Genomic DNA, 24,069 nt, shown 5'->3' with positions numbered 1-24,069 from the left:
TCATAGGAGTTTTCATACTGGCATCAAAATAGCAGCTCTGGAGCCCTCTGGCAGGAATTTCCTTATGTTATGATACCTAGATAGTGACCTCTTCTTGAAGTATGTGCATGGCATCGCAAGGAAGTGTGTTCTCCAGAAGTGGTGGCTGGCTACGCAGTTTCTTCCTGAAGCTACAGAAAGAATTGCCCGTGGTCAAGACAGTATCCCAAAGACTCACCTTCTCTCTGTTGCTGTGGGATCATGGGAGGCGGCTGTGGGAAGGCTTGGCTAATCTGGCCATATGCAGCAGGGTAAGCAGCTATAGGGGAAAGAGGGGGAGAGAAGAAAGGAAGGAAGATTTCAGGACCATTGCAGAAGCAGATCTTCACCCCCAACAATCATCCCCAACCAAGAGTTAAACCTCATCGGGCTGCAAGGTGGCACATTATAACATGAACCCAAAATAAGTTGAGTTCTTGAAAACTGGGTGGCCTTCCTTTGCTTAAGAGCTCTTGGTGTTCTTCAGAACTGGGATCAGTGCACACATGAATGCCATCACTTGGTTCCTCAACACTGAGCGTGTGAACTGACTCTCTTGAATGCCATTGGCTTGGAAAGGCTGCAAGAGTCGGATTTGCCATGCTTGAGCTATGATGGCCCACTCACCTATGCAATTTAATGCCGTCATTAAAATGATGAGCGTGCATGCAATGGGCCTGTCTGTATCCTGCCTCCAGTTGTGCGGCTCTGAGGATCACACTGGAAATGCATCACAAATGAGAGAGCCACAAGCCATTTGTATAGACGAAGGGAGGCAACCTTGAAGGCCCAGTGAATGTTCTGGGAGAACATCATGGTGCAACTTGGTTGCAGGTAAGCTGGTGTGGCCCTGAGCAGGGGTCCATGGATACTCAATAACACAAGGGAAAGAGTTGTGGAGGGGTAGCTGTGTTACTCTGTCGCAGCAAAACCAAGGAAGTCTCTTGTGGTAAGAACATCAGAACAGCCTGCTGGATCAGGCCAAAGGGCCGCTTAGTCCATCACTCTGTTCTCACAGTGGCCAACCAGATGTCTGTGAGAAACCTAGAATCAGGATAAGAAGCCTCTCCCCTCCTGTGGTTTCCAGCCACAATATTCAGAAGCACTGTTGGCTTCAACTGTGGAAGCAGAGCATAGCTGCCATGACTCATAGCTATCAATAGCCTTCTCTTCCATAAATTTGTCTCATCCTCTCTTAAAGCCATCTGGGTTGGTGGCCATCACTGCCTCCTGTCACGGTACCTTGAAAGACGAATACATTTATTACAGCATAAGCTTTTATGGCCTGGAGGCTGATATCTCAAGTCTCTGATGGACTTCCATGTGTGGTGGAAACCAGTTATCTGCTTGCATAGTAACAGGAGGCGATGGCACCACAGAAAACTATTTTAAAGATCATGCCATAGCATGACACACCAATTCCGAAATCACGACACCTTGGGACCTTACAAAGGCCAAATTTGCTTTCCCAGGGGGGTTATTAAGAACTGAAAGGTCTGGACCAGATCAGTCTGTCAAATCTTGCAAGCAATAAGGGGCAGAAACTAAGACACCAGGAACTGGTCTTTTATGGAGAATGAAATTGAACTTCCCAGATCCAAGTTTGATTCACACACAAAAGCATTCCTTGGCAGGAGTCTTTGAACCATAGGAAGTAAACCAATTGGTTGTAGCAATGGACAGGTTGTGTTATCCATAGAGGGAGGCTAAGCACTGATATTAAAAGTCTGAGAAAATTCCAGTGGAAATGGACCACGACTAAAACATATGGGGGAACTGAAAGCATCCTATTGTCAAAGCACCCTGCATTTTGCATTTCAGGGAAGAATGTCCTTCCAACCCTTTTCGCACGAGTGCTTCGCAGAGAAATTTGTTACCCTGAATCTGAGCTGCTGCCTGACTTTGACTCCCTGTGTTGCCTTCTCCTTCACCTGCTCTTAGTCATTTGCCACACTTCCTTGTTCCTGATTTTATTTGCTAGAGGGCTTTGCTGTGCTCTGCAGTGCTCCAGACCAGAGGTGGGAAAATGTCAAACTTATTGTATCTGCTTTCTAAAAAAAAATTAATTTACTGGAACTCCACGTTCCACCAGTTAGAGCCAGTTCAAAAGGCACAGAAGAAAAAGAACGGTGCCTCTGAGCATATGCTGAGCCAAGGTACTTCTCGCTGCCTGAACATAACTGAGCTCACAGCTTCTGTTTTCTACAGAAGTCTGTTTCTGGCTAGCATCCTTCCCAGTGGCATAGCAGGTGTGGGGGAAAGGTGGGCTACCGGGGCAATTGCCTCGAGTGCAATTTTTTTTTGAGGTGTGTCTCTGCAGCTGCCACCCTGACTGGAGGCTCTCCCTGTCCCTCCTACTTGCCTCACCTGAGCAGCACTGGGAGAGGACGGGCCCTTGCATCCTTTGGCTGCACAGGGGTCCCCAGCGGCGGGAGAGACAAGTGGATGGCAAGACTCACAGCAGTGGCACCGATCCATCCTGAGGATGCATGCACACAGGTACTGCTGCTGCTCTGTAGCTCTGTCTGGTGGCAGCAGCAGTGCCGCGTGGAGGTACCGGTTGGGGGAGCAATGCTTGCCTTAGGAGACATACAATACTTTCCTTGCCCCGGGGCTCTGGCAACCCATGCTATATCACTGTTCCTTCCTTTAGCAGCCTAATTCATTTTTGGGTGAGAAAAGTTCCTACTGTTAAAACAACTGGGAATCGGAATTGTCTGGATCTAGTGCAGATCACCGAGATATTGACTGGCAGATCCAGATCTCCCTTCTGCCCACCTCTGCTCCACAGGACTCCTTACACCACAGTGGCTGAAACCAAGGAGGACTCTGTGTTGACCAGTGGCAGCTCCTGGGAGATGGACAGGAGAGCCCTGATGTATTCTAGTCTAATTCACGACCATCTTTTAGATGAATAAATAATATTTCACGGCATTCCCCCTTTGCCTTTTCAGATTAATGTCTCTTTTTTTAATCCCTGTGCTTCTTCTGTACATGGGAACCTGTGTGATCTTCTATCCCCCTCTCTACCCAAGACAAAAAATGCTCTGAAAGTTTGGAAGTAAAGGAATTCCAGTATCCATTCCATCTCCAAGTACTTTTCTCTTGTACCAAAATGGCATCCTGTGTGCTAAGGTAATTTGAGCTCTGCAGTGTGAGAAAAGGGGATTTTCATTACCCATCTAAATTGTGCACACCAAGCAAAATTGCATACATTTCTTATTTTGCTTAATTGATGCTGCTAATTAAGCGAAGGGACAGGTTGCTGCATAGGACACGGAAACCCGTTCCCCTGGGAATCTTATTATTCTCTTCTCCTTTCGGAGATTCTGCAAGATATCACTGCATTCCATCTTCCTGCCATATGGACTAGAAATTTGGATTTTTAAAAAATGAGAGCTGAGATTCTCAGGATGATGTATTTTGTGCCTGACACTAAATTCTGCCCCCTCTTTTTTCTGGTGCTTTCTTTCTTCTTCCAACAGGCATTTGGGAACTGACTTTTTAAGGGAAAGGATGCTGCTGTGCTTTCTTATTGTAATTATCTTTATGTTTCAATAGATCATATGTATATAATTTTATTAAAGTTCAATTGTTTTAGCTGTTTCTATTTTATCTGTAAGCCGCCTTGAGTCCCTGTAAGGGTAAAAGGCAGGATATAAATAAATGTTGTAATAATAATAATGATGATGATGATGATGAAATACCTACAAGCCTGATTTGAATGTCTTCTAAAAAATAGGGGCTCATCTCCTATAATCAGTGGGGTTTTGGTGCCCTTGAATAAAGGACTTATTTCAAATGAAGAAGATTTTCTTTGCTGCCCTGTGTTTCAATCTGTAAACTTAATTATGATTTTCAGTTTGAACTTCTTAATATAACTCTTATCTGATTTTTGCATGGCTTTCTTGTATTCCTGGCTATTCTGTTCCATGGCTTGGCCATATGGCAGGTTTTATTCCAGATGACCTGTCTATTGAGCCCAGATCCTGATTTGTTTGCAGGGAGGTTAGACAAGGATGGCTATTGAATGAGCATTTCTCATTTTCTTTACTGCAGAAAGTCAGATTATTATTATTTTTTGGGGGGGCGGGGGCGGGGCGAGTTACTTGTGTAGAACTTCCCAATAAACTACAACTTGCAACCCAAGTTTCCCGGAACTTGGTTGAATTCCACCTGAAAACGGCAACTAGCCGTCTGAGAAACAGTTTCTATCCAAATGTGATTCTGGTTTTAAATGCAGTGTAAGGTAGTCTTTATGTGAGTATATTGTATTCAATTATGGGGTATCAGAGTTTTTAGGAGCTATAGCTGGGATAGCAGGCTTGTGGGTTTTTGAATGTCTGAGGCACCGTATTTTTTGCTCTATAAGACGCACCAGACCATAAGATGCATGTAGTTTTTGGAGGAGGAAAACAAGAAAAAAAATATTCTGAATCTCAGAAGCCAGAACAGCAAGAGGAATTGCTGTGCAGAGAAAGCAGTGATCCCTCTTCCTGTTCTGGCTTCAGCGATAGCTGCGCAGCCTGCATTTGCTCCATAAGACGCACACACATTTCCCGTTACTTTTTAGGAGGGGAAAAGTGAGTCTTATAGAGCAAAAAAGACGGTGGATTTTTAAAATTTCGTTGTTCTGTATGGGACAATGACAATAAAGATTATAGTATCGCCAGTCTGAAAGCACCCTTCGTTTCTTTGGGTGCTTGTTACAGAAAGGCAGGGCCAAAATGCAACGATTCAACAAAAGCATTCTCCTATGGGTGTCGCTTCACGGTCTCATTGGGATTCCAAAATAATACAAAGCACAAGGGCGCCGTGCCAGTTATGAAGAGCACCCCAATGTATCGGGCATCAGAGAAGTGAAAGGTTTATTGGGGGAAAGTGTTAATACTAACGACCTGCATATTGCTGCACTCCAGCGTAGGCTTGCTGCAAAGGGTCGGCTGCGGTGGGACTCTGTGCTGTGAAGACACAAGAGAAAGAGAAAGAGGAGGGTTAAAGGGCAATGAAGGTAAGCTCAGGAGCGCCGGAAGCACCTCCTGGGTCAGCCCAATGACCCAACTAGTCCAGCATCCTGTTCTCACTGTTAAGATATTCCCTTCCCCCTTAAGAACAGACGTGTGGGTTGTATGTCACCTGTCTGTTTACACTCCAGCACAGCTTGCTGGGAACTTCCATTTGTGTATAGCTATTGCTTCATGCTTCTTGCTTTGGACATGAAGGAGGGCAGACATGCTTTCTTTGTCCTGATGTATGCTGAATAAACTGCTTGTAAAGGTAAAGGTAAAGGTAAAGGGACCCCTGACCATTAGGTCCAGTTGTGATCGACTCTGGGGTTGCGGCGCTCATCTCGCTTTATTGGCCGAAGGAGCCAGTGTACAGCTTCCGGGTCATGTGGTCAGCATGACTAAGCCGCTTCTGGAGAACCAGAGCAGCACACGGAAACGCAGTACCTATTTATCTACTTGCACTTTGACATGCTTTCGAACTGCTAGATTTGCAGAAGCAGGGACCGAGCAACGGGAGCTCACCCCGTCACGGGGATTTGAACCGCTGACCTTCTGATCAGCAAGTCCTAGGCTCTGTGGTTTAACCCACAGCGCCACCCGTGTCCCCTAAACTGCTTGTAAATATGCTTTAAACAGCCTCTATCTGCCCTTCTGTTGTGAAGAGTTTTTTTTTTTACTCTGCTGGCTTGCATGCTCAGCTTCTGAAGGCTTCTGAAACTCAAGTCGCAGTTACATGCTGACCCAAGGACTGGAGATCGCCGGCTACTGGTCGGTGGGCTGGAGCCAGCTGGGGGCCGGCCAATTGCCCCCGTTTCCTTGGAGGCATCCCAACACTCACAGGGGCCGACCAGATGCCCTAATATGAAACCCGCAAGCAGGACCCGGGCGCAAGAACTCTCTCTCCTCCTGCAGTTCCCAGCAACTTGTGTCCCGTAGCATTACTGGGCAGGGGGCAGAGCAGAGCCATCTTGGCTAGTATGGATGGCTGTCACGGGTGCTTTAGCTGAGATTTCTTCATCACAAGCTAGGGACCCATGCGGTCCTTTCCAACTCTACAATTCTATAATCATCCTACAAGCACACAAAGAGAAAAGGCAAATTAACCTGAAATTAATAATAATAATAATAATAATAATAATAATAATAATAATAATAATTTATTATTTATACCCCACCCATCTGGCTGGGTTTACCCAGCCACTCTGGGCGGCTTCCAACAAAACATTAAAATACAATAACCTATTAAACATTAAAAGCTTCCCTAAACACGGCTGCCTTCAGAGGTCTTCTAAAAGTTTGGTAGTTATTTTTCTCTTTGACATCTGATGGGAGGGCCTTCCACAGGGCGGGTGCCACTACTGAGAAGGCCCTCTGCCTGGTTCCCTGTAACTTGGCTTCTTGCAGTGAGGGAACTACCAGAAGGCCCTTGGCACTGGACCTCAGTGTCCGGGCAGAAAGATGGAGGTGGAGACGCTCCTTCAGGTATAATGGACTGAGGCTGTTTAGGGCTTTAAAGGTCAGCACCAACACTGAATTGTGCTCAAAACGTACTGGGAGCCAATGTAGGTCATTCAAGACCGGTGTCATATGGTCTCGGCAGCTGCTCCCAGTCACCAGTTTAGCTGCCGCATTCTGGATTAGTTGTAGTTTCTGGGTCACCTTCAAAGGTAGCCCCACACAGAGCACATTGCAGTAGTCCAAGCGGGAGATAACTAGAGCATGCACCACTCTGGTGAGACAGTCTGCAGACAGGTAGGGTCTCAGCCTGTGTACCAAATAGCCTGCGACCTTCCTTTCTCATGCCCTCTTCCCCCCTGCGTAGGGAGAAGTCCGCAAAAAAGATATCCCTTGAATGAGCTCTTCCTCAGGTGTGCAGCAATAAAATATTTAAAGCATAGCTTGGCTGAACCTCCGTCCCCCTAATGTCACCTTGGCCCTAATATTTCACTTCTTATTAGGAGCTTAATTTGTATTTATCGGTGCTGCTAGGTTTTACATTTATGCAGTCCCCCTGGCTTTGTACTTTTTAAGACAGCCCCTCAGGGGGATCAGGGCCATTCATCCCTTCGCTCTCCACCTCATTGCTTCTCTCCTGTCTGCGGAAGTGGAACATCACCTGGAGACGAGGGCTCAGGCAAAGCGGAAGCAGAAGCCTCAAAAGAATTTGCCTGGCTACCCTTGGCTTCTCCTAGAAGAGGCACATGGCAAATCCTAGGGAAGGGTCAACACTAAGATGGGTGCCCCAAACTGCTGTTGCGCAAAGTGATGCATTGCTTCTGTAAAACAGGGGCGCCGACTTGGGCTCCACACTATGGGTGCCCAATGCAGGCGTGCACCATGGCAAGTCATAATGACGTCATAATTTTTTTTGCTGTGGGTGCCCATGGGTGCCTGACTTCCTCTCTCCACCTTGGCTGCGGCTGAATTCATGCACCGCTCGCCACAGCTGCCACGCTGTTTCTGCTCTGCTGCAGTTTGCCTTTCTCCAAAAACTCCGCTGGTTGTCTCGCTGCCTGCTTACATTATTCCACCCGATTCATTTCGTTGCAAAGGAAGCACAATGCAAATGGGGGGGGGGGGAAACAAGCATGTACAGTGGTACCTCAGGTTACAGACGCTTCAGGTTACAGACTCCGCTAACCCAGAAATAGTATCTCGGGTTAAGAACTTTGCTTCAGGATGAGAACAGAAATCGTGCGGCGGCAGCGGGAGGCCCCATTAGCTAGAGGTACCTCAGGTTAAGAACAGTTTCAGGTCAAGAACGGACCTCCGGAACGAATTAAGTTCTTAACCTGAGGTACCACTGTATCGTTTGTGGACTGCAAGCAGCAACAGCAGCAAACAGTGGTCACACTTGCAGGTTCAGTTTCCGTCCTGGACAAGGGAGGAATAAGCAAACATTGGCCATTTTTGCCCCCATTTTTGTTTCTGTTGGAATCCTCCAACATGCCCTAGTATGAATCGGCCTTCGGTGCAAGCCTATCAGAGAAGGAAGGAGGCTTGCCTGGCCTGACGCGCTACACAGAAAGCAAGATCTGAGCTCGTAAAATGGAAGACTAAGCCGAGCTGATAAAACGGATGTCCAAAGTAACTTCTCTTGTCATCTCAGGGCAAAAGGCCTTTCCCAGGGCACCTGGCTGAGAAGAGGAGTCCGCCTCTCTCTTAATCCCATCATTTCCATATCCCAGTGGAAAAAAGCTTCTCTCAGCTAGTCGCTTTTTTTGCAAGGCGATCCCGGCCAGCACGAGACCGTGTGACCATGGCATATAACCTTCCATAAACCTGGAGACATAAAACAAGCCAATGACCTCCTCGACAACCATAAATATGAATTTAACGAAGGCAGCACTTATTCATTAGGTAGGAGTCGAGGAACGACTCCCAAGTCCTTCAAAGAAAGTAGATCTGTTAATGTCACTTTCCCCGAGTGTCTGCCCGGTGCCAGGAAGAAAAAGAAAAACCAAAGTCAGCATGACGTTGAGTGCTTCACCCGGGAATGATCCTCAGAAAACCCACAGCGCTGATAGAGTTATCAGCTGACATCGAGGGAGATGTGTGTGACACAAAGGGACAGATAGCCAGAATGCTGGGCAGAAGCAGCATTTCAAAGGCGATTTCCCCTGAGAAAACCTGCAAGTGCTATAGGGTTTCACCGGCCAGTGTTTAAAAAGAGAGAGTCCAGGCAAAATAATGAGATGTTCTCAGGGGTGGGGAGCCATCACCGGAAACAGGAGCCCTGCATTTCCTTGGCAGCCCTCTCCTTGGTGGCATCTAAGCAGACCTTCTGTTCTCAAGTTGCCCTTCTTCTTCAGACAGCCAACTGAAGACAGGAGCACTGGAAGCTGCTTTCTAGTGAGACAGACCAGTGTTTTTTTCCCACCGGCTGGCTGTTGCTCTCCAGGAGGCAGGAGCCCTGTCTGCCTTGAACCAGGGATCTAGCCGTCAAATGGAGGCCTTTGGAATAAAGTTAAGATCCTAGTCCTCATTGTTCTGGAGAAAGGGCTGATTTAAAGAGAGGCGTAGGAAAATGACTTGTGCCAGGCTAGAGTGGTGCAGCTCAGGCCCATGCCTTGGAAGCTTCCTAGTCTATTTGCAAAGGCTCTCTCCTATAGTTCCTAAAAGGGAAATGTAAAGGTAAAGGTCACGACTGGACCAACTCTGGGGTTTGCAACGCACATCTCGCTTTATTGGCTGAGGGAACCTGCGTACAGCTTCTGGGTCATATGGCCAGCATGACTAAGCCGCATCTGGCGAACCAGGGCAGTGCATGGAAACGCTGTTTACCCTCCCGCTGTTGCGGTACCTATTTATCTACTTGCACTTTGATGTGCTTTCGAACTGCTAGGTTGGCAGGAGCTGGGACCGAGCAACAGGAGCTCAACCCATCGTGGGGATTCGAACTGCCAACCTTCTGATCAGCAAGTCCTAGTCTCTGTGGTTTAACCCACAGCGCCACCCGTGTCCCATACCTACTCTGAAGTCCTAGCTTCACTCTTCCCTCTCCAAGCACCCTAGATATTTATATTGGGAGTTTTCTGGACCTGATTCTAGAACCCAGGGTGTGGGTTCTAGAGACCCAGGTCTCTTGATCTGGCCCATGGGAAGCTATCTCGGCCAAACCCCTCACAAGGCAACAGTCAGCCCATGCCCACTCCCCCCATGCCTGACTAGACTGCATCCTTGAACTATGAATTTGTTCAGCATGACCTAGTGGTTAGAGTGATAGACTGGGACCTGAGAGTCCAGGGTTCAAATCCCCATTTAGTCATGAAGCCCACTGGATGTGACCTTGAGCTTCCTTCACAGGGTTGTTGTGAAGATAAATGAGGAGAGGAGGGCAAGTATCTCTGCCTTGAGCAACTTGGAGGAAAAGGCAGGATAGAAAACAAACAAACAAACAAACAAACAAACAAACGTCTCTCGCTTATTTGGTGGGCGGGGCGGGGCAGGGAGGTATAACAACTTCAGACCTTTGCAGGCTTGGAACATAAGGTAAAGGTACCCCTGCCCGTACGGGCCAGTCTTGACAGACTCTAGGGTTGTGTGCCCATCTCACTTAAGAGGCCGGGGGCCAGCGCTGTCCGCAGACACTTCCGGGTCACGTGGCCAGCGTGACAAGCTGCATCTGGCGAGCCAGCGCAGCACACGGAAATGCCGTTTACCTTCCCGCCAGCAAGCGGTCCCTATTTATCTACTTGCCCCTGGGGGTGCTTTCGAGCTGCTAGGTTGGCAGGCGTTGGGACTGAGCAATGGGAGTGCACCCCACCACGGGGATTCGAACCGCCGACCTTTCGATCGGCAAGCCCTAGGCGCTGAGGCTTTTACCCACAGCGCCACCCGCGTCCCAAAATACTGGGTCTTTGATAATGATAGAATTCTAGAGTTGGGAGGGACCTTGAGGGTCATCTATTTGACCCCCCTGCAATGCAGGGATATGCAGCTGTCCCATATGGGGATCAAACCTGCAACCTTGGCATCATCAGCACCATTCCCTAAGCAACTGAGCTATCCAGTTCTGCGCTTGGAATATAGCCTCTTGTAAAAAAAAAAAAAAGCGATGACAAACCTAGACAGCATCTTAAAAAACAGAGACATCACCTTGCCAACAAAGGTCCGTATAGTTAAAGCTATGGTTTTCCCAGTAGTGATGTATGGAAGTGAGAGCTGGACCATAAAGAAGGCTGATTGCCGAAGAATGGATGCTTTTGAATTATGGTGCTGGAGGAGACTCTGGAGAGTCCCATGGACTGCAAGAAGATCAAACCTCTCCATTCTTAAGGAAATCAGCCCTGAGTGCTCACTGGAAGGACAGATCGTGAAGCTGAGGCTCCAAGACTTTGGCCGCTTCATGAGAAGAGAAGACTCTCTGGAAAAGACCCTGATGTTGGGAAAGATGGAGGGCACAAGGAGAAGGGGACGACAGAGGACGAGATGGTGGGACAGTGTTCTCGAAGCTACCAGCATGAGTTTGACTAAACTGCAGGAGGCAATGGAAGAAAAAAGTGCCTGGCGTGCTCTGGTCCATGGGGTCACGAAGACTCGGACATGACTAAACGACTAAACAACAACAACAAAAGTAAAAGTCCTATCCGTTGACTGATGCACTTTGCATCCAGGAAGTTCTCAATGACGGAGCATGGCCTTTGGGCTGAAGAAGCTTCCTTTCACCCAGAATGCAAAGTGGCCTTTTTCCTTCTAAGTCCTAACATCCCAGAGCAGATTGCATTAATGCTCCCTGTGTACCTCAAATGGCTCCTGACTTCATAAACTGCATGGCTATATTTGCTGATAAGTGCTTTTCCATTCCCCCAAAGCAGTGAGCAGGGTAAGACCTCTTGGCCGGATGCCTTGCCTTCTAGATTCAGGTCAACCCCTCTCTGCTCAGCACTACCAGTAGCAGCAGAGGCAGCCATCGTGGTCGGGAGAGGCTGTTTGCCGCCACTTTGCCTTAAGAGCCACCTCTGCAAGGTCAGGATCAAAATAAATAAATAAGCGGGCAAGTGGGAGGGCTCGCTTCACCTTCTGCTTAAATCCAATTTAAATCACTCTCTCCAAGCCTAATCTATATCCATAATTATATCATTTGGTACAACAAGCCTGCGAAAGGTCCTATGAAATTTATGTAGATTAAAATTCATGGGTGCCATACTACGGATCCCCTATTATGAAGATTGATTAGGACAGCTGATGCAGTGATTAAAGAAGTGCGCGTTTACTGTTGTAATTAATTAGGCATTCAGACACAACAATAACGGCAATAACCGGAAGAAAGCGCTGAGCCGGCAGAAAATGGCAACTGGCCCTTGGCTTTTGGGGGGCTTTGTTCGGCTGGTTTTGCAAGGGGTTCCAGCATTACTTTGGGGGAGAGGAGCTGCATTAAATGGCCAGCTATGTGGGCCTTTTTAGGTCAGTAAGATTATGAACATTGAGAAGGCCAAAGAAGAACATAAGGACCTAAGAACCTGGACCTGGTCAGTGGCCCGTCTAGTCCAGTGGCCACCCAAACACTCATAAGAATATAAAAAGAGTTTGCTGGATCAAGCCAACAGCATACGTTCCAAACTTTCTCCAGTGAAAATAGGGACATCCTATTCCATCCTCCTCCTCCTCCTCCTCTTATTATTTATACCCTGACCGGGTTTCCCCAGTCACTCTGGACGACTTCCAGCATATATAAAAACACAATGAAACATCAACCATTAAAAACTTTGCTGAACAGGGCTGCCTTCAAATGTCTTTTAAAAGTCAAATTGTTGTTTATCTGTTTGGCATCTGATGGGAGGGCATTCCACAGGGTGGGTGCCACTACCGAGAAGGCCCTCTGTCTAGTTCCCTCTAACTTCACATCTTGCAGTGAGGGAACCACCAGAAGGTCCTTGCAGGTGGACCTCAGTGTCCGGGCTGAATGATGGGGATGGAGACGCTCCTTCAGGTCTACTGGGCTGAGGCCATTTAGGGCTTTAAAAGTCAGCACCAACACTTTGAATTGTGCTCAGAAACATACAGGGAGTCAATGTAGATCCTTTAGGACCCGTGTTATATGGTCCAAGCGGTTGTTCCCAGTCACCAGTCTGGTTTAAACTGGATTGTGAGCAAATGTACAGTTAATATTTACCATTTTGAACTGTATTGTGGTATTATCTTCCTTAGTGGGCCATGCAAGCTGCTCTTTTGAATAATGTTTTTTTTTTTTTTGTAAGGTAGGGTGGGGGATACTGGTGATGAGTTTTTGGAACCAGGGCGGGGGCTCCAAAATGGTTGGGAATCACTGGTCTTGACAGTAGCTTCTGTGGATTGGAACTGGGTCCAGCATTCCGAGAGCAGTCGACAGGTCAGTCCAGTGAGTGGGTCCTTCTGATCCCTGGGACCCCTGGCCAATGCTTAGCTGCATCGAGTGCCAACAACGGACCTGGGGAGGATATAAGACTTGAGGCTGGTTGGTCTTACCTGGGTAAGGGTGGATGCCGTTGGCAAACACGGCTTCTGCGGCAGGCTGCCCGTTAGCCTGTGGCGGTAGGCCAGTGAAACCATTCACCCCAATGGGAGATGGGATACTAGGCACGGCTGCTGCGGTGATGCCTGGAGGTGTGCTGCCACCTAGAGGAGGGGTGGAGAAGACAACATGAAAGCGGGACGCCCTACAGTTGCTAGTACAGTCATACCTCGTGTTGCGTTTGCTTCAGGTTGAGCATTATCAGGTTGCGTCCCGCGGCGACCCGGAATTACCGGAAAGGGTTACTTCTGGCTTTTGCTGCTCGTGCATGCGCAGATGCTCAAAATGACGTTACGCACATGCGCAGAAGCGGCAAATCGTGACCTGCACACACGCAGATGCAGGTTGCGTTCTGCTCATGTTGCGAACGGAGCTCCAGAACGGATCCCGTTCGCAACCAGAGGTACCACCGTATTATTTGTATACCACCCTTCATCTGAAGACCACAGGGCGGGTCACACCAGAAATAGACAAATGAGAACACAAGATACATCATAAAACGAAAGCAAAAGCAAACCAATAACCCCTCCCACAAACGCCCCCCACTGCCCGCTCAAGAACTTCACCTAAGAAGGAGAGATTGGCAACTGGGAAGCAATTACCGTATTTTTTGCTCTATAAGATTCACTTTTTCCCTCCTAAAAAGTAAGGGGAAATGTGTGTGCATCTTATGGAGCGAATGCAGGCTGCGCAGCTATCCCAGAAGCCAGAGCAGCAAGAGGGATTGCGGCTTTCACTGCGCAGCGATCCCTCTTGCTGTTCTGGCTTTTGAGATTCAGAATATTTTTTTCTTGTTTTCCTCCTCCAAAAACTAGGTGTGTCTTGTGGCCTGGTGTGTCTTATAGAGCGTTAAATATGGTACTTAGATTTTCTGCATCGAGGGAGGGTTTCCAGAGGAATGGTTTTATCACAGCCTTCTTCAAGGAGGCAGAGACCGCCCCATCTTGCAAGGAGGCATTTATCCCATCCCTGGCCCAGCCAGCTTCCCCCTTCCTGCAAGGTGCGGTGGGATCCTCACCTGAGGTGGGCGTCATGGGTGCGGCGGCCAGGCCGTTCATGTTTAGTGCTGCCATCTGCTGCATCTGAGCTGCTGCGAAGGCCGCCATGGGGTTTAGGTAGCCGCCTTGCGCCACGGATGCCATAATGGCGGCCTGCTGCTGCATCAGCTGGAACAAAGAGAGCAGGGAAAAAATATCACGCATTCACTGGCAGGGCAGCCCCGGGACGGAGGTGGCCACCGCTGATGTCACAGCCGCGCATTTCCAGGGCCTTGGAGGGACTCCAGGATACCCACACTTTCCCAACAGAGGAGGTTGAACCCATAAAGACTTTTCAGCTCGTTATAATTATTCAATGTTTGTGTCAATTGCCCCATTCACTGGTTTTCACCAAAGCAAATTTGCACATTGACAAAGCTTGCTTGGGATTCAGAAGGAATGAGAGGTTTTGAGTGGTGGAAGTAGCAGAAGAACAGCTCCTTGCAGCTTTTATCTTGGTTTTGTCTAATCGATGTTCCTTCTGACTGTTCCCCCATGTGGTGGCTCCTGGAATTTATCTACTCTGGAAGGCTATTTCATCTTACACTTTGCCCAGTCATAATAAATGCTCCCCTATGACAACAGATGGCGCTGTGGTGTAAACCACTGAGCCTTGGGCTTGTCGATCAGAAGGTCGGCGGTTCGAATCCCCACTTTGGGGTGAGGTCCCGTTGCTCAGTCCCTGCTCCTGCCAACCTAGCAGTTTGAAAGCATGAAGTGCAAGTAGATAAATAGGTACCGCTCCGGCAGGAAGGTAAACGGCGTTTCCATGCACTGCTCTGGTTTGCCAGAAGCGGCTTAGTCATGCTGGCCACATGACCCGGAAAAACTGTCTGTGGACAAATGCTGGCTCCCCCGGCCAGTAAAGCGAGATGAGCGCTGCAACCCCAGAGTCATCCGCAACTGTACCTAATGGTCAGGGGTCCCTTTACCTTTTATGGCAACGGGGGGCCACAAAATGCTGCAGTGTTTAACTGTTGAACTGCTCCTGTTCCGGGTTGCAACCAGCCATGCCCTTTCCCAGGGCATACCCTTCCATTCCTCCACAACCTGAGTTTCCATTTCCCCTCAAAAGTCTATCAGCGTTCTGTAGCCACTGAGCATGCTGGGTTGTTCCTGGGATTCCCCCTCCCCTAAGTTCTCCCTTTCTTTTGGTCCTTCTGAAAATCTTGGGCTCCCCCTGCAAATCTGCTGACATTTGCCTCTTGTTCATGAGCGGCATCATTCTGACTATGTAAGGATCAACACTCTAAGCTTGGATGTTGGAAGCAGAAGGAATGTGATGGCTTGACCCCGTGTCAGAAACAAATAGGGGAAGTTGGCCTGAACTAATCTAGAATCAGATTATTAAGTATGACTGTGATATTTAATAAATTAAGCACTCAGATGAATTTTGTATTATTGTTAGGAGTTGCTCAGGATGTATTTTAATTGATTGCCTGATTTTATGTTAATGTGTTATACACTTGATGTTAGCCGCTCTGAGCTCGGTTTTGGCCGGGGAGGGCGGGGTATAAATAATAATAATAATAATAATAATAATAATAATAATAATAATTATGGTGCAATCACGGCAAGTATTTCAGTTTGTCAGATGGAACAATCCTCCTTCTCTTCCCTTTTCATGCAGTTCCACGGATTCTCCTAACCCCTCCAGAGCCTATTTTGGGGTGTACGTGGGGAGACCAGGGTGAGAAGGTGGGGAAAGCCCCATTGCACAATTGGAAGCCCTTCATAGAATCATAGAGTTGGAAGAGACCACAAGGGCCATCGAGTCCAACCCCCTGCCAAGCAGGAAACACCATCAGAGCACTCCTGACATATGGTTGTCAAGCCTCTGCTTAAAGACCTCCAAAGAAGGAGACTCCACCACACTCCTTGGCAGCAAATTCCACTGTCAAACAGCTCTTACTGTCAGGAAGTTCTTCCTAATGTTTAGGTGGAATCGTCTTTCTTGTAGTTTGGATCCATTGCTCCGTGTCCGCTTCTCTGGAGCAGCAGAAAACAACCTTTCTCCCTCCTCTATGTGACATCCTTTTATATATTTGAACATGGCTATTATATCACCCCTTAACCTCCTCTTCTCCAGGCTAAACATGCCCAGCTCCCTTAGCCGTTCCTCATAAGGCATCGTTTCCAGGCCTTTGACCATTTTGGTTGCCCTCCTCTGGACATGTTCCAGTTTGTCAGTGTCGGGCTTCTGCCGATGGGACACTTCAGTTAAGAGCAGAAGAAAAGTCCACTGGATCAGGTCAGTGGCCCATCTAGTCCAGCATCCGCGTCTCACAGCGGCCAACCAGATGCCTCTTCTGGGAAACCTGCAAGCAGGATTCGAGCGCATGCGTCCTTTCCTCTTCTGTGGCTTGCAACAACTGGTATTCCAAAGCATTGCTGCCTCCAGCCATGGAAGCAGAACACAGCCATCGATAGCCCTCTCTTCCATGAATTGTCTAATCCACTTTTAAAATAATCTAAGTTGGTAGCCATCACTAAGTTGGTAGCCCTTTCTTCCATGAATTGTCTAATCCACTTTTAAAATAATCTAAGTTGGTAGCCATCACAGTCCACGGTTGAACTATGCACCGAATGAAGAGCATTTCTTTTATCCATTGTGAATCTTTAAATATTCAGCTTCACTGGCTGTTCCATTGTTTAACTCTGTGCTTTACAAAGAAGTACTTTCGTTCTTCTTATGTTATATTATTATTATTATTATTATTATTATTATTATTATTATTATTATGCAATTTTGCAATCCTCCCATAGGAGTCCAGGGTGCTTTCTTTTATCAAGTACAGTCGTACCTTGCATCTCGAACGGCTTAGCCACTGAACATTTCAGCTCCCGAACGATTGAAAACTAAGTGAGTGTTCTGGTTTTCAAACATTTTTGGAAGCCGAATGTCCGACGGGGCTTCCGCAGCTTCTGATTGGCTGCAGGAGCTTTTTTATTTGCTTTTGGAATGCGAACATCTGTGGACTATTAAGAAAACTGAACCGAAGATATGGAAATGTATGCTGATTTAAACAATTCATTAATAAATTATTTGGCCAAAATGCATCTGATTAATGGACTAGGATTTCTCCTTACCCAATTACTTTAACTAAACAGCGCTTAGCTACGATGATAGGTGCTTTCAACAGACGTCTTGGGCAGTGTTGAAAAACAGAGTAATTTGGGATGAGGGCTTTCTTCTTTTTCTGCCATTGTGTCCAATCAGAGTAAAAGTGCTTGCCTATTATCAACAAGGGAGTTGGGTATGCTTAGCTTGGCGAAGAGAAGACTGAGAGTTAACATAGCTATCTTCAAATATCCGCTGTCACATGGAAGATGGAGCAAGCTTGTTTTCTGCTGCTCCAAAGGGTAGAACCAATGGATTCAAAGGACAAGAAAGGCAAGGAAGAACTTTCTGAGGGTAAGAGTGGAAATGGACTCCACTGGAGTTTTTAAACAGAGGTTGAATGGCCTTCTCTTCAGGGATTCTGTTAAATAGTGGGTAGACATGGCAGACGACACAGCGATTTCTCCAAAGCCGCTCTTTATTTTGTAAGCTGGAACAGAAAAACTGAACAGCAAACAGCTCAGCCGGCCTGCTTTTATCGGCAGCCAGCTGTCAACATTGTAGCAACAACAACCCAGGGTTTCCCGCCTAAAATAACTGACGTGGACCTGAGTGAAAACTACCTACAGTATCCCCCTGCTGGCCCAGGGTGAGAACTTCAGTACATAACAGATTCTTTACCTGTGATTCCTGCTTTGTATGGAGGTGTACTAGATCAGTGGTTCTCAACCTGTGGGTCTCCAGATGTTGTTAGACTACAACTCCCATCATCCCTCAGCTCTGGCCTTGCTAACTAGGGGTGATGGGAGTTGTAGTTCAACAACATCTGGGGACCCACAGGTTGAGAAAGGCTGGACTAGATTAACAATGAGGTCCCTTCCACCCTATGAGTCTAGGATCTGCTTCATTTGCTCTTGATGATATCAATATGGAGGAAACCCTGATTGGCCATATATCCTCCTCATCATGGGATCCTCAATTGGCTGGGATCACCTATATGGTTACTTCCAGAAGGACAATCCTTAAAAAAAAAAGTCACTGAAGGAACAGCAGAGCGGGAAAACAGGGCCCAACTGCAAACAATGAAGCCATCTGTGTAATTTAAGGGGAGGTGGGAATTATTATTTTGTTATGTACTGAGTTGAATAGGATCCAAAAGGCAGAAGTCTGATTGGTCCTGGAACAATAGGGTCCAGAATGCAGCAGTCTGATTGGTCCACAGGAGCCACCCAATAAAGCTCCAGGTGGAAGTGAATCCGCAACCTGATTGGCCTACAGGTGAATCCCGGAATTAGCCAATCACGTGGGGCCCATTGTGTAAATAATGTATATAAAGCAGACATTCTGGGGGAACTTTCATTCCTCCTCCCCACTATGAGCTGAATAAAGAGCATGAAATCCACTCTCGACTCTGAGTATATTTCATATTGCTTCCCTTCTCCCCAAAATCAAATCGGGCGAGGACCCAGAGCAGCAATGTTTCTTTGAGCTTATCTCCACCTTTGTTTGAATCATAGAATCATAGAATCATAGAGTTGGAAGAGACCACAAGGGCAATCGAGTCCAACCCCCTGCGAAGCAGGAAACACCATCAGAGCACTCCTGACATATGCTTGTCAAGCCTCTGCTTAAAGACCTCCAAAGAAGGAGACTCCACCACACTCCTTGGCAGCAAATTCCACTGTCAAACAGCTCTTACTGTCAGGAAGTTCTTCCTAATGTTTAGGTGGAATCTTCTTTCTTGTACTTTGGATCCATTGCTCCGTGTCCGCTTCTCTGGAGCAGCAGAAAACAACCTTTCTCCCTCCTCTATGTGACATCCTTTTATATATTTTAACATGGATATCATATCACCCCTTAACCTCCTCTTCTCCAGGCTAAACATGCCCAACTCCCTTAGCCGTTCCTCATAAGGCATCGTTTCCAGGCCTTTGACCATTTTGGTTGCCTTCCTCTGGACACGTTCCAGTTTGTCAGTGTCCTTCTTAAACTGTGGTGCCCAGAACTGGACACAGTACTCCAGGTGAGGTCTGACCAGAGCAGAATACAGTGGCACTATTACTTCCCTTGATCTAGATGCTATACTCCTATTGATGCAGCCCAGAATTGCATTGGCTTTTTTAGCTGCCGTGTCACACTGTTGGCTCATGTCAAGGTTGTGGTCAACCAAGACTCCTAGATCCTTTTCACATGTACTGCTCTCAAGCCAGCTGTCACCTATCTTGTATTTGTACCTCTCATTTTTTTTTGCCCAAGTGCAATACTTTACATTTCTCCCTGTTAAAATTCATCTTGTTTGTTTTGGCCCAGTTCTCTAATCTGTCAAGGTCGTTTTGAAGTGTGATCCTGTCCTCTGGGGTGTTAGCCACCCCTCCCAGTTTGGTGTCATCTGCAAATTTGATCAGGATGCCCTTGAGTCCATCATCCAAGTTGTTGATAAAGATGTTGAATAAGAGCGGGCCCAAGACAGAACCCTGTGGCACCCCACTAGTCACTCTTCTCCAGGATGAAGAAGAACCATTGATGAGCACCCTTTGGGTTCGGTCAGTCAGCCAGTTACAAATCCACTAAGTGGTAGCATAGTCAAGACCACATTTTACCAGCTTCTTTACAAGAATATCATGGGGCACCTTGTCAAATGCCTTGCTGAAATCAAGGTAGGCTACATCCACTGCGTTCCCTTCATCTACCAGGCTTTTGAATTCCATTGGGTGTCGGGATGCAGGGATGGCAAAGCCAAGCAAGCATTGCTGCAACCTTCCAGCCTCCCTTTCCTGTAACTTTTTAATTGGCTGCTGTTGCCAGGCAGGGAATAAGCCGCCCCTCTCCCCCCCCCTCACAACCACGAATTCCCCTCACTTGCTGCTGCATTTTTTTAAAAATGTCCTTAGATCTGTTTGAAAGGAAAAGTGCTAAAGAAAAAAGCTGGACCTTGCTATGATTTCCTGTATCTCGGCACACATCATGTGGGTGTCAAGGTGGCAGCTTCCTGTTTGATTGTTAATTACCCTTTCTTACTGCATGCCGCGTAAGACACTTTCACATTTTAATTAGCGATTTACTCTTCTTTGTAATTACTGATGGAGTGATTAGAAGCCCTTTTCTATTGCTCACAATGGCAGACCCCCCCTCCCCCTTTTCAAGGAGCACACCCGTTCATCTGGTGTCTGTGGAATTTATTTTATTTTTTTTTTTTTAATATAATTTTTATTAGGGGTTTTTACAGAATAAAGTACAAAAACAATAAACAACCTTGCTTTTAACAGAGTTTCATAACTTCTTTGGACTTCCTCACATCTCCCGCTACCATTTTCATCATCATAGATTTTTTTTTTCATGCAATTTATCATCTAATTTGCAAATTTTATAACCACTTATTTAAATATAATCCTCTGCAAATTAATTTCTCTTAATCTCACTTTACATCCCATTCCGATCCGATTTTGTGGTGGCCAATTATTTATGATCAAACATCCTACTTAACTTCCACCAAATCACAATATTTTTGTAAATAAATCTTAAATTTCCTCCAATCTTCTTCAGCCCTCTCTTCTCCCAGGTCTCGAATTCTGCCAGTCATCTCAGCCAGTTGCATATAGTCCATCAGCTGCATCTGCCATTCTTCCAGAGTGGGTAGATCTTGAGTTTTCCACTTCTTGGCGATAAGTATCCTTGCTGCTGCTGTTGCGTACAAAAAGAGTGTTCGATCCTTCTTTGGCACCATCTGGCCGACAATGCCCAGGAGGAAGGCCTCTGGTTTCTTAAGGAAGGTATACTTAAATACCTTTTTCAGCTCATTATATATCATTTCCCAGAAGACCTTCACCCTGGGACAAGTCCACCAGAGGTGAAAGAATGTTCCTTCATTTTCCTTACATTTCCAACATTTATTGTCTGGCACATGGCATATTTTGGCAAGTTTAACTGGGGTCATGTACCACCTATATATCATTTTCATTACATTTTCCTTCAGAGCATTACATGCCGTGAAGTTCATCCCCGTGGTCCACAACCTTTCCCAATCCTCAAACATAATATTATGCCCAATATCCTGTGCCCACTTTATCATGGCCGACTTAACCATTTCATCTTGTGTGTTCCATTTCAACAGCAAGTTATACATTCTTGAGAGTACTTTAGTCTTAGGTTCTAACAATTCTGTTTCCAACTTCGATTTCTCCACCTGGAATCCTAACTTTTTATCCTTTTTAAAAATTTCTTGAATCTGAGCGTAATGTAACCAGTCTCGCACTTTGTCTTTCATTTTTTCCAAACTCTGCAATTTCCAATTATTTCCCTCTTTCTCTATTATTTCCCAATATTTCGGCCATTTGGCCTCCATATTGGGTCTTTTTCGGGCCTTAGCCTCCAGAGGTGATAGCCATCTTGGAGTTTTATTTTCCAATAGGTCTTTGTATTTTGTCCAGACATTAAACACTGCTTTCCTGACAATATGGTTCTTAAAGGCCTTATTGATCTTAACTTTGTCATACCATAAGTATGCATGCCAACCAAATGCATTGTTAAAACCTTCTAAATCTAACACATCGGTGTCCTCTAGAAGTAGCCAGTCTTTTAGCCAGCAGAAAGCTGCGGCTTCATAGTGCAACCTTAGGTCTGGCAGGGCAAAGCCCCCTCTTTCTTTCGCATCAGTTAATATCTTAAACTTAATTCTGGGCTTTTTGCCCTGCCAGACAAATTTAGAAATATCTCTCTGCCACTTCCTGAAACACTCCGTCTTGTCCACAATTTGCAATGTTTGAAACAAAAACAACATCTTAGGCAATACATTCATCTTAATAGCAGCAATTCGGCCTAACAAAGAAAGCTTCAATTTTGACCAACTGTCCAAGTCTCTCTTAATTTCAGACCAACATTTTTCATAATTATCCTTAAAAAGACTCAGATTTTTTGCTGTTATGTTTACCCCTAGGTACTTTACTTTTTTAACCACAGTTAGTTCTGTTTCTCTCTGAAACCGTTCTGACTCTGCATCTGTCAAATTTTTTCCCAACACCTTAGTTTTCTGTTTATTTAGTTTAAAGCCCGCTACCCGACCAAAGTCCTGAATCAATTGTAACACTCTTTTTGTGCTAGATTCTGGCTCTTGCAATGTCAAAACAAGGTCATCTGCAAAAGCTTTAAGTTTATATTGTTTCGCTCCGATCTGAATCCCTTGCACCAACCGGTCCCCTCTAATCAAGTTCAAGAGCACCTCCAGGACAGAAATAAACAGCAAGGGGGAAATCGGGCAGCCCTGTCGTGTCCCTTTTTCAATCTTAAACTCTTCTGTAACCACATTGTTGACTATCAGTTTTGCCTTTTGTTCTGAGTAAATGGCGTCAATCCCATTTTCAAAACCCCGCCCCACTCCCATTTCTTTTAAATTCCCCTTCATAAATTTCCAAGAGATGTTATCGAAGGCCTTCTCCGCGTCTATAAAAATTAAAGCTGCTTTAGTGTTAATATTTGTTTGCAGAAGTTCCAAAATGTCAATAATGTTCCTTGTATTAGCAAACAAGTGTCTTCCTGGGAGAAAGCCTGCCTGGTCTTTATGAATTATCTCATTTAAAACTCTTTTGAGTCTTCCTGCCAAAACGTCAGCAAATATTTTATAATCCACATTTAAAAGGGAGATGGGACGGTAGTTCTTAAGTTGTGTCTTTTCAGTTTCTGATTTTGGTATCAATGTGATGAAAGCTTCCTTCCACGATTCAGGCGCCTTCTTTCCCTCCATAATTTCATTGCTGACCTCCATCAGTGGTTGAATCAAAAAGTCACTTAATGTCTTATAATACTTGGAGGTCAAGCCATCTGGCCCTGGAGACTTGCCCAGCTTCATATTCTGAATGGCATGTTCTATCTCTAGACGTGTTATTTTACTATTCAGGAGAGATCTATTTTCTTGTGATAGTTTTTTAAGTCCATTTTTCTCCAAGAATTTTGCAATCTCTTCCTCATTTTGTGGCCCTTGAGTGTATAATTTCTTAAAATACTTCTGGAAACATTTTCTAATTTCCACCGGGTTCTGAATATATCTTCCTTCTATTTCCAAATTTGTTACTATGTTCAACTTTTGTCTCTTCTTCAACTGCCAAGCCAGCAGTTTCCCACATTTGTTAGCCGATTCAAATGTTTTTTGTTTCATTAATTTAATCTTCCATTCTATTTCCTGATTTATCAGTTTAGAGTATTGTGCCTGATGAAGTTTAATTTCTCTCAAGATCGGCTGTGACTTCGGGTTTACTCTTAGTTTCTTCTCTAACTCCTTAATTTTCCCCAAAATCTTATCCTTTTTCTCATTTTGTAGTCTTTTCTTTATGGCGTTCTGTTGTATCAAGAACCCTCTCATCACAGCTTTGCTTGCGTCCCAGATTGTTCTTTTTTCCACAGCAGTGTTCAAATTTATCTCAAAATAGTCCTTTATTGTTTTTTTGGCCTTCTTAATAATCTCCTGATCTCTAAACAAATTGTCATTCATCTTCCATCTGAAGGAGCCGGTTGGTAATAATGTCATGTCCATTTTCAACGCATTATGATCGGAGCAGGTCTTTGGGCAGATTTCCACTTTCTTCACCTTAGGAGCCAGACCTCTAGAAATCCATATTTGGTCAATTCTTGTCCAAGTCAGTTGGGCTTCAGAGAAAAATGTTCCTTCTTTCCCCAAGGGGTTCTTTGTCCTCCATATATCAATCCAGTCCATATTGTCTGTCATTTCGAAAAATGTCTTTGGTAGTCTGCCATCTTTAGTAACCTTTTGGCTTTGTGACCTATCCATATTCGTTGAAACGATCCCATTCATATCTCCCATCATAATGATGTTATCATAGTCCAGATAATCCAGCATAATCTCATGCAACTTCTTGTAGAATTCTGATTTCCCTTCGTTTGGAGCGTAGATTCCTAATATCAAAATTTTCTCTCCTTGGTGCTGTATTTCAATTGCCAAAA

The 24,069-nt window shown here is 45.8% G+C and overlaps 1 protein-coding gene across 14 annotated transcripts in view; it reads right to left on the bottom strand.

Moving 5' to 3' along the window:
* Nucleotides 1–24,069, bottom strand: part of CELF4 (CUGBP Elav-like family member 4) — an 805,408-nt gene that overhangs the window by 47,458 nt on the left and 733,881 nt on the right. For 5 of the 14 annotated variants that reach the window (XR_014556189.1, XM_083702815.1, XM_083702816.1 and 2 more), the window contains exons 7-10: nt 14,039–14,177; nt 12,975–13,124; nt 4,914–4,979; nt 218–298 (exon numbers count right to left, since the gene is read on the bottom strand). Coding sequence is in view for 13 of the 14 variants with exons in the window: in XM_083702815.1 (XP_083558941.1) it covers nt 218–298; nt 4,914–4,979; nt 12,975–13,124; nt 14,039–14,177 (436 nt within the window). In the remaining variant the exon portion in view is untranslated. Of the gene's footprint in view, nt 1–217; nt 299–4,913; nt 4,980–12,974; nt 13,125–14,038; nt 14,187–24,069 lie in introns of all 14 variants that reach the window. The other 9 variants (XM_083702825.1, XM_083702827.1, XM_083702822.1 and 6 more) reach the window with 3 other exon arrangements.

Source organism: Podarcis gaigeae (genome assembly GCF_964106915.1).
Source record: "Podarcis gaigeae genome assembly, chromosome: 11".
Classification (NCBI taxonomy): domain Eukaryota; kingdom Metazoa; phylum Chordata; class Lepidosauria; order Squamata; family Lacertidae; genus Podarcis; species Podarcis gaigeae.
The sequence above is the reverse complement of the archived record's forward strand: the minus strand, read 5'-3'. Positions and strand labels throughout refer to the sequence as shown.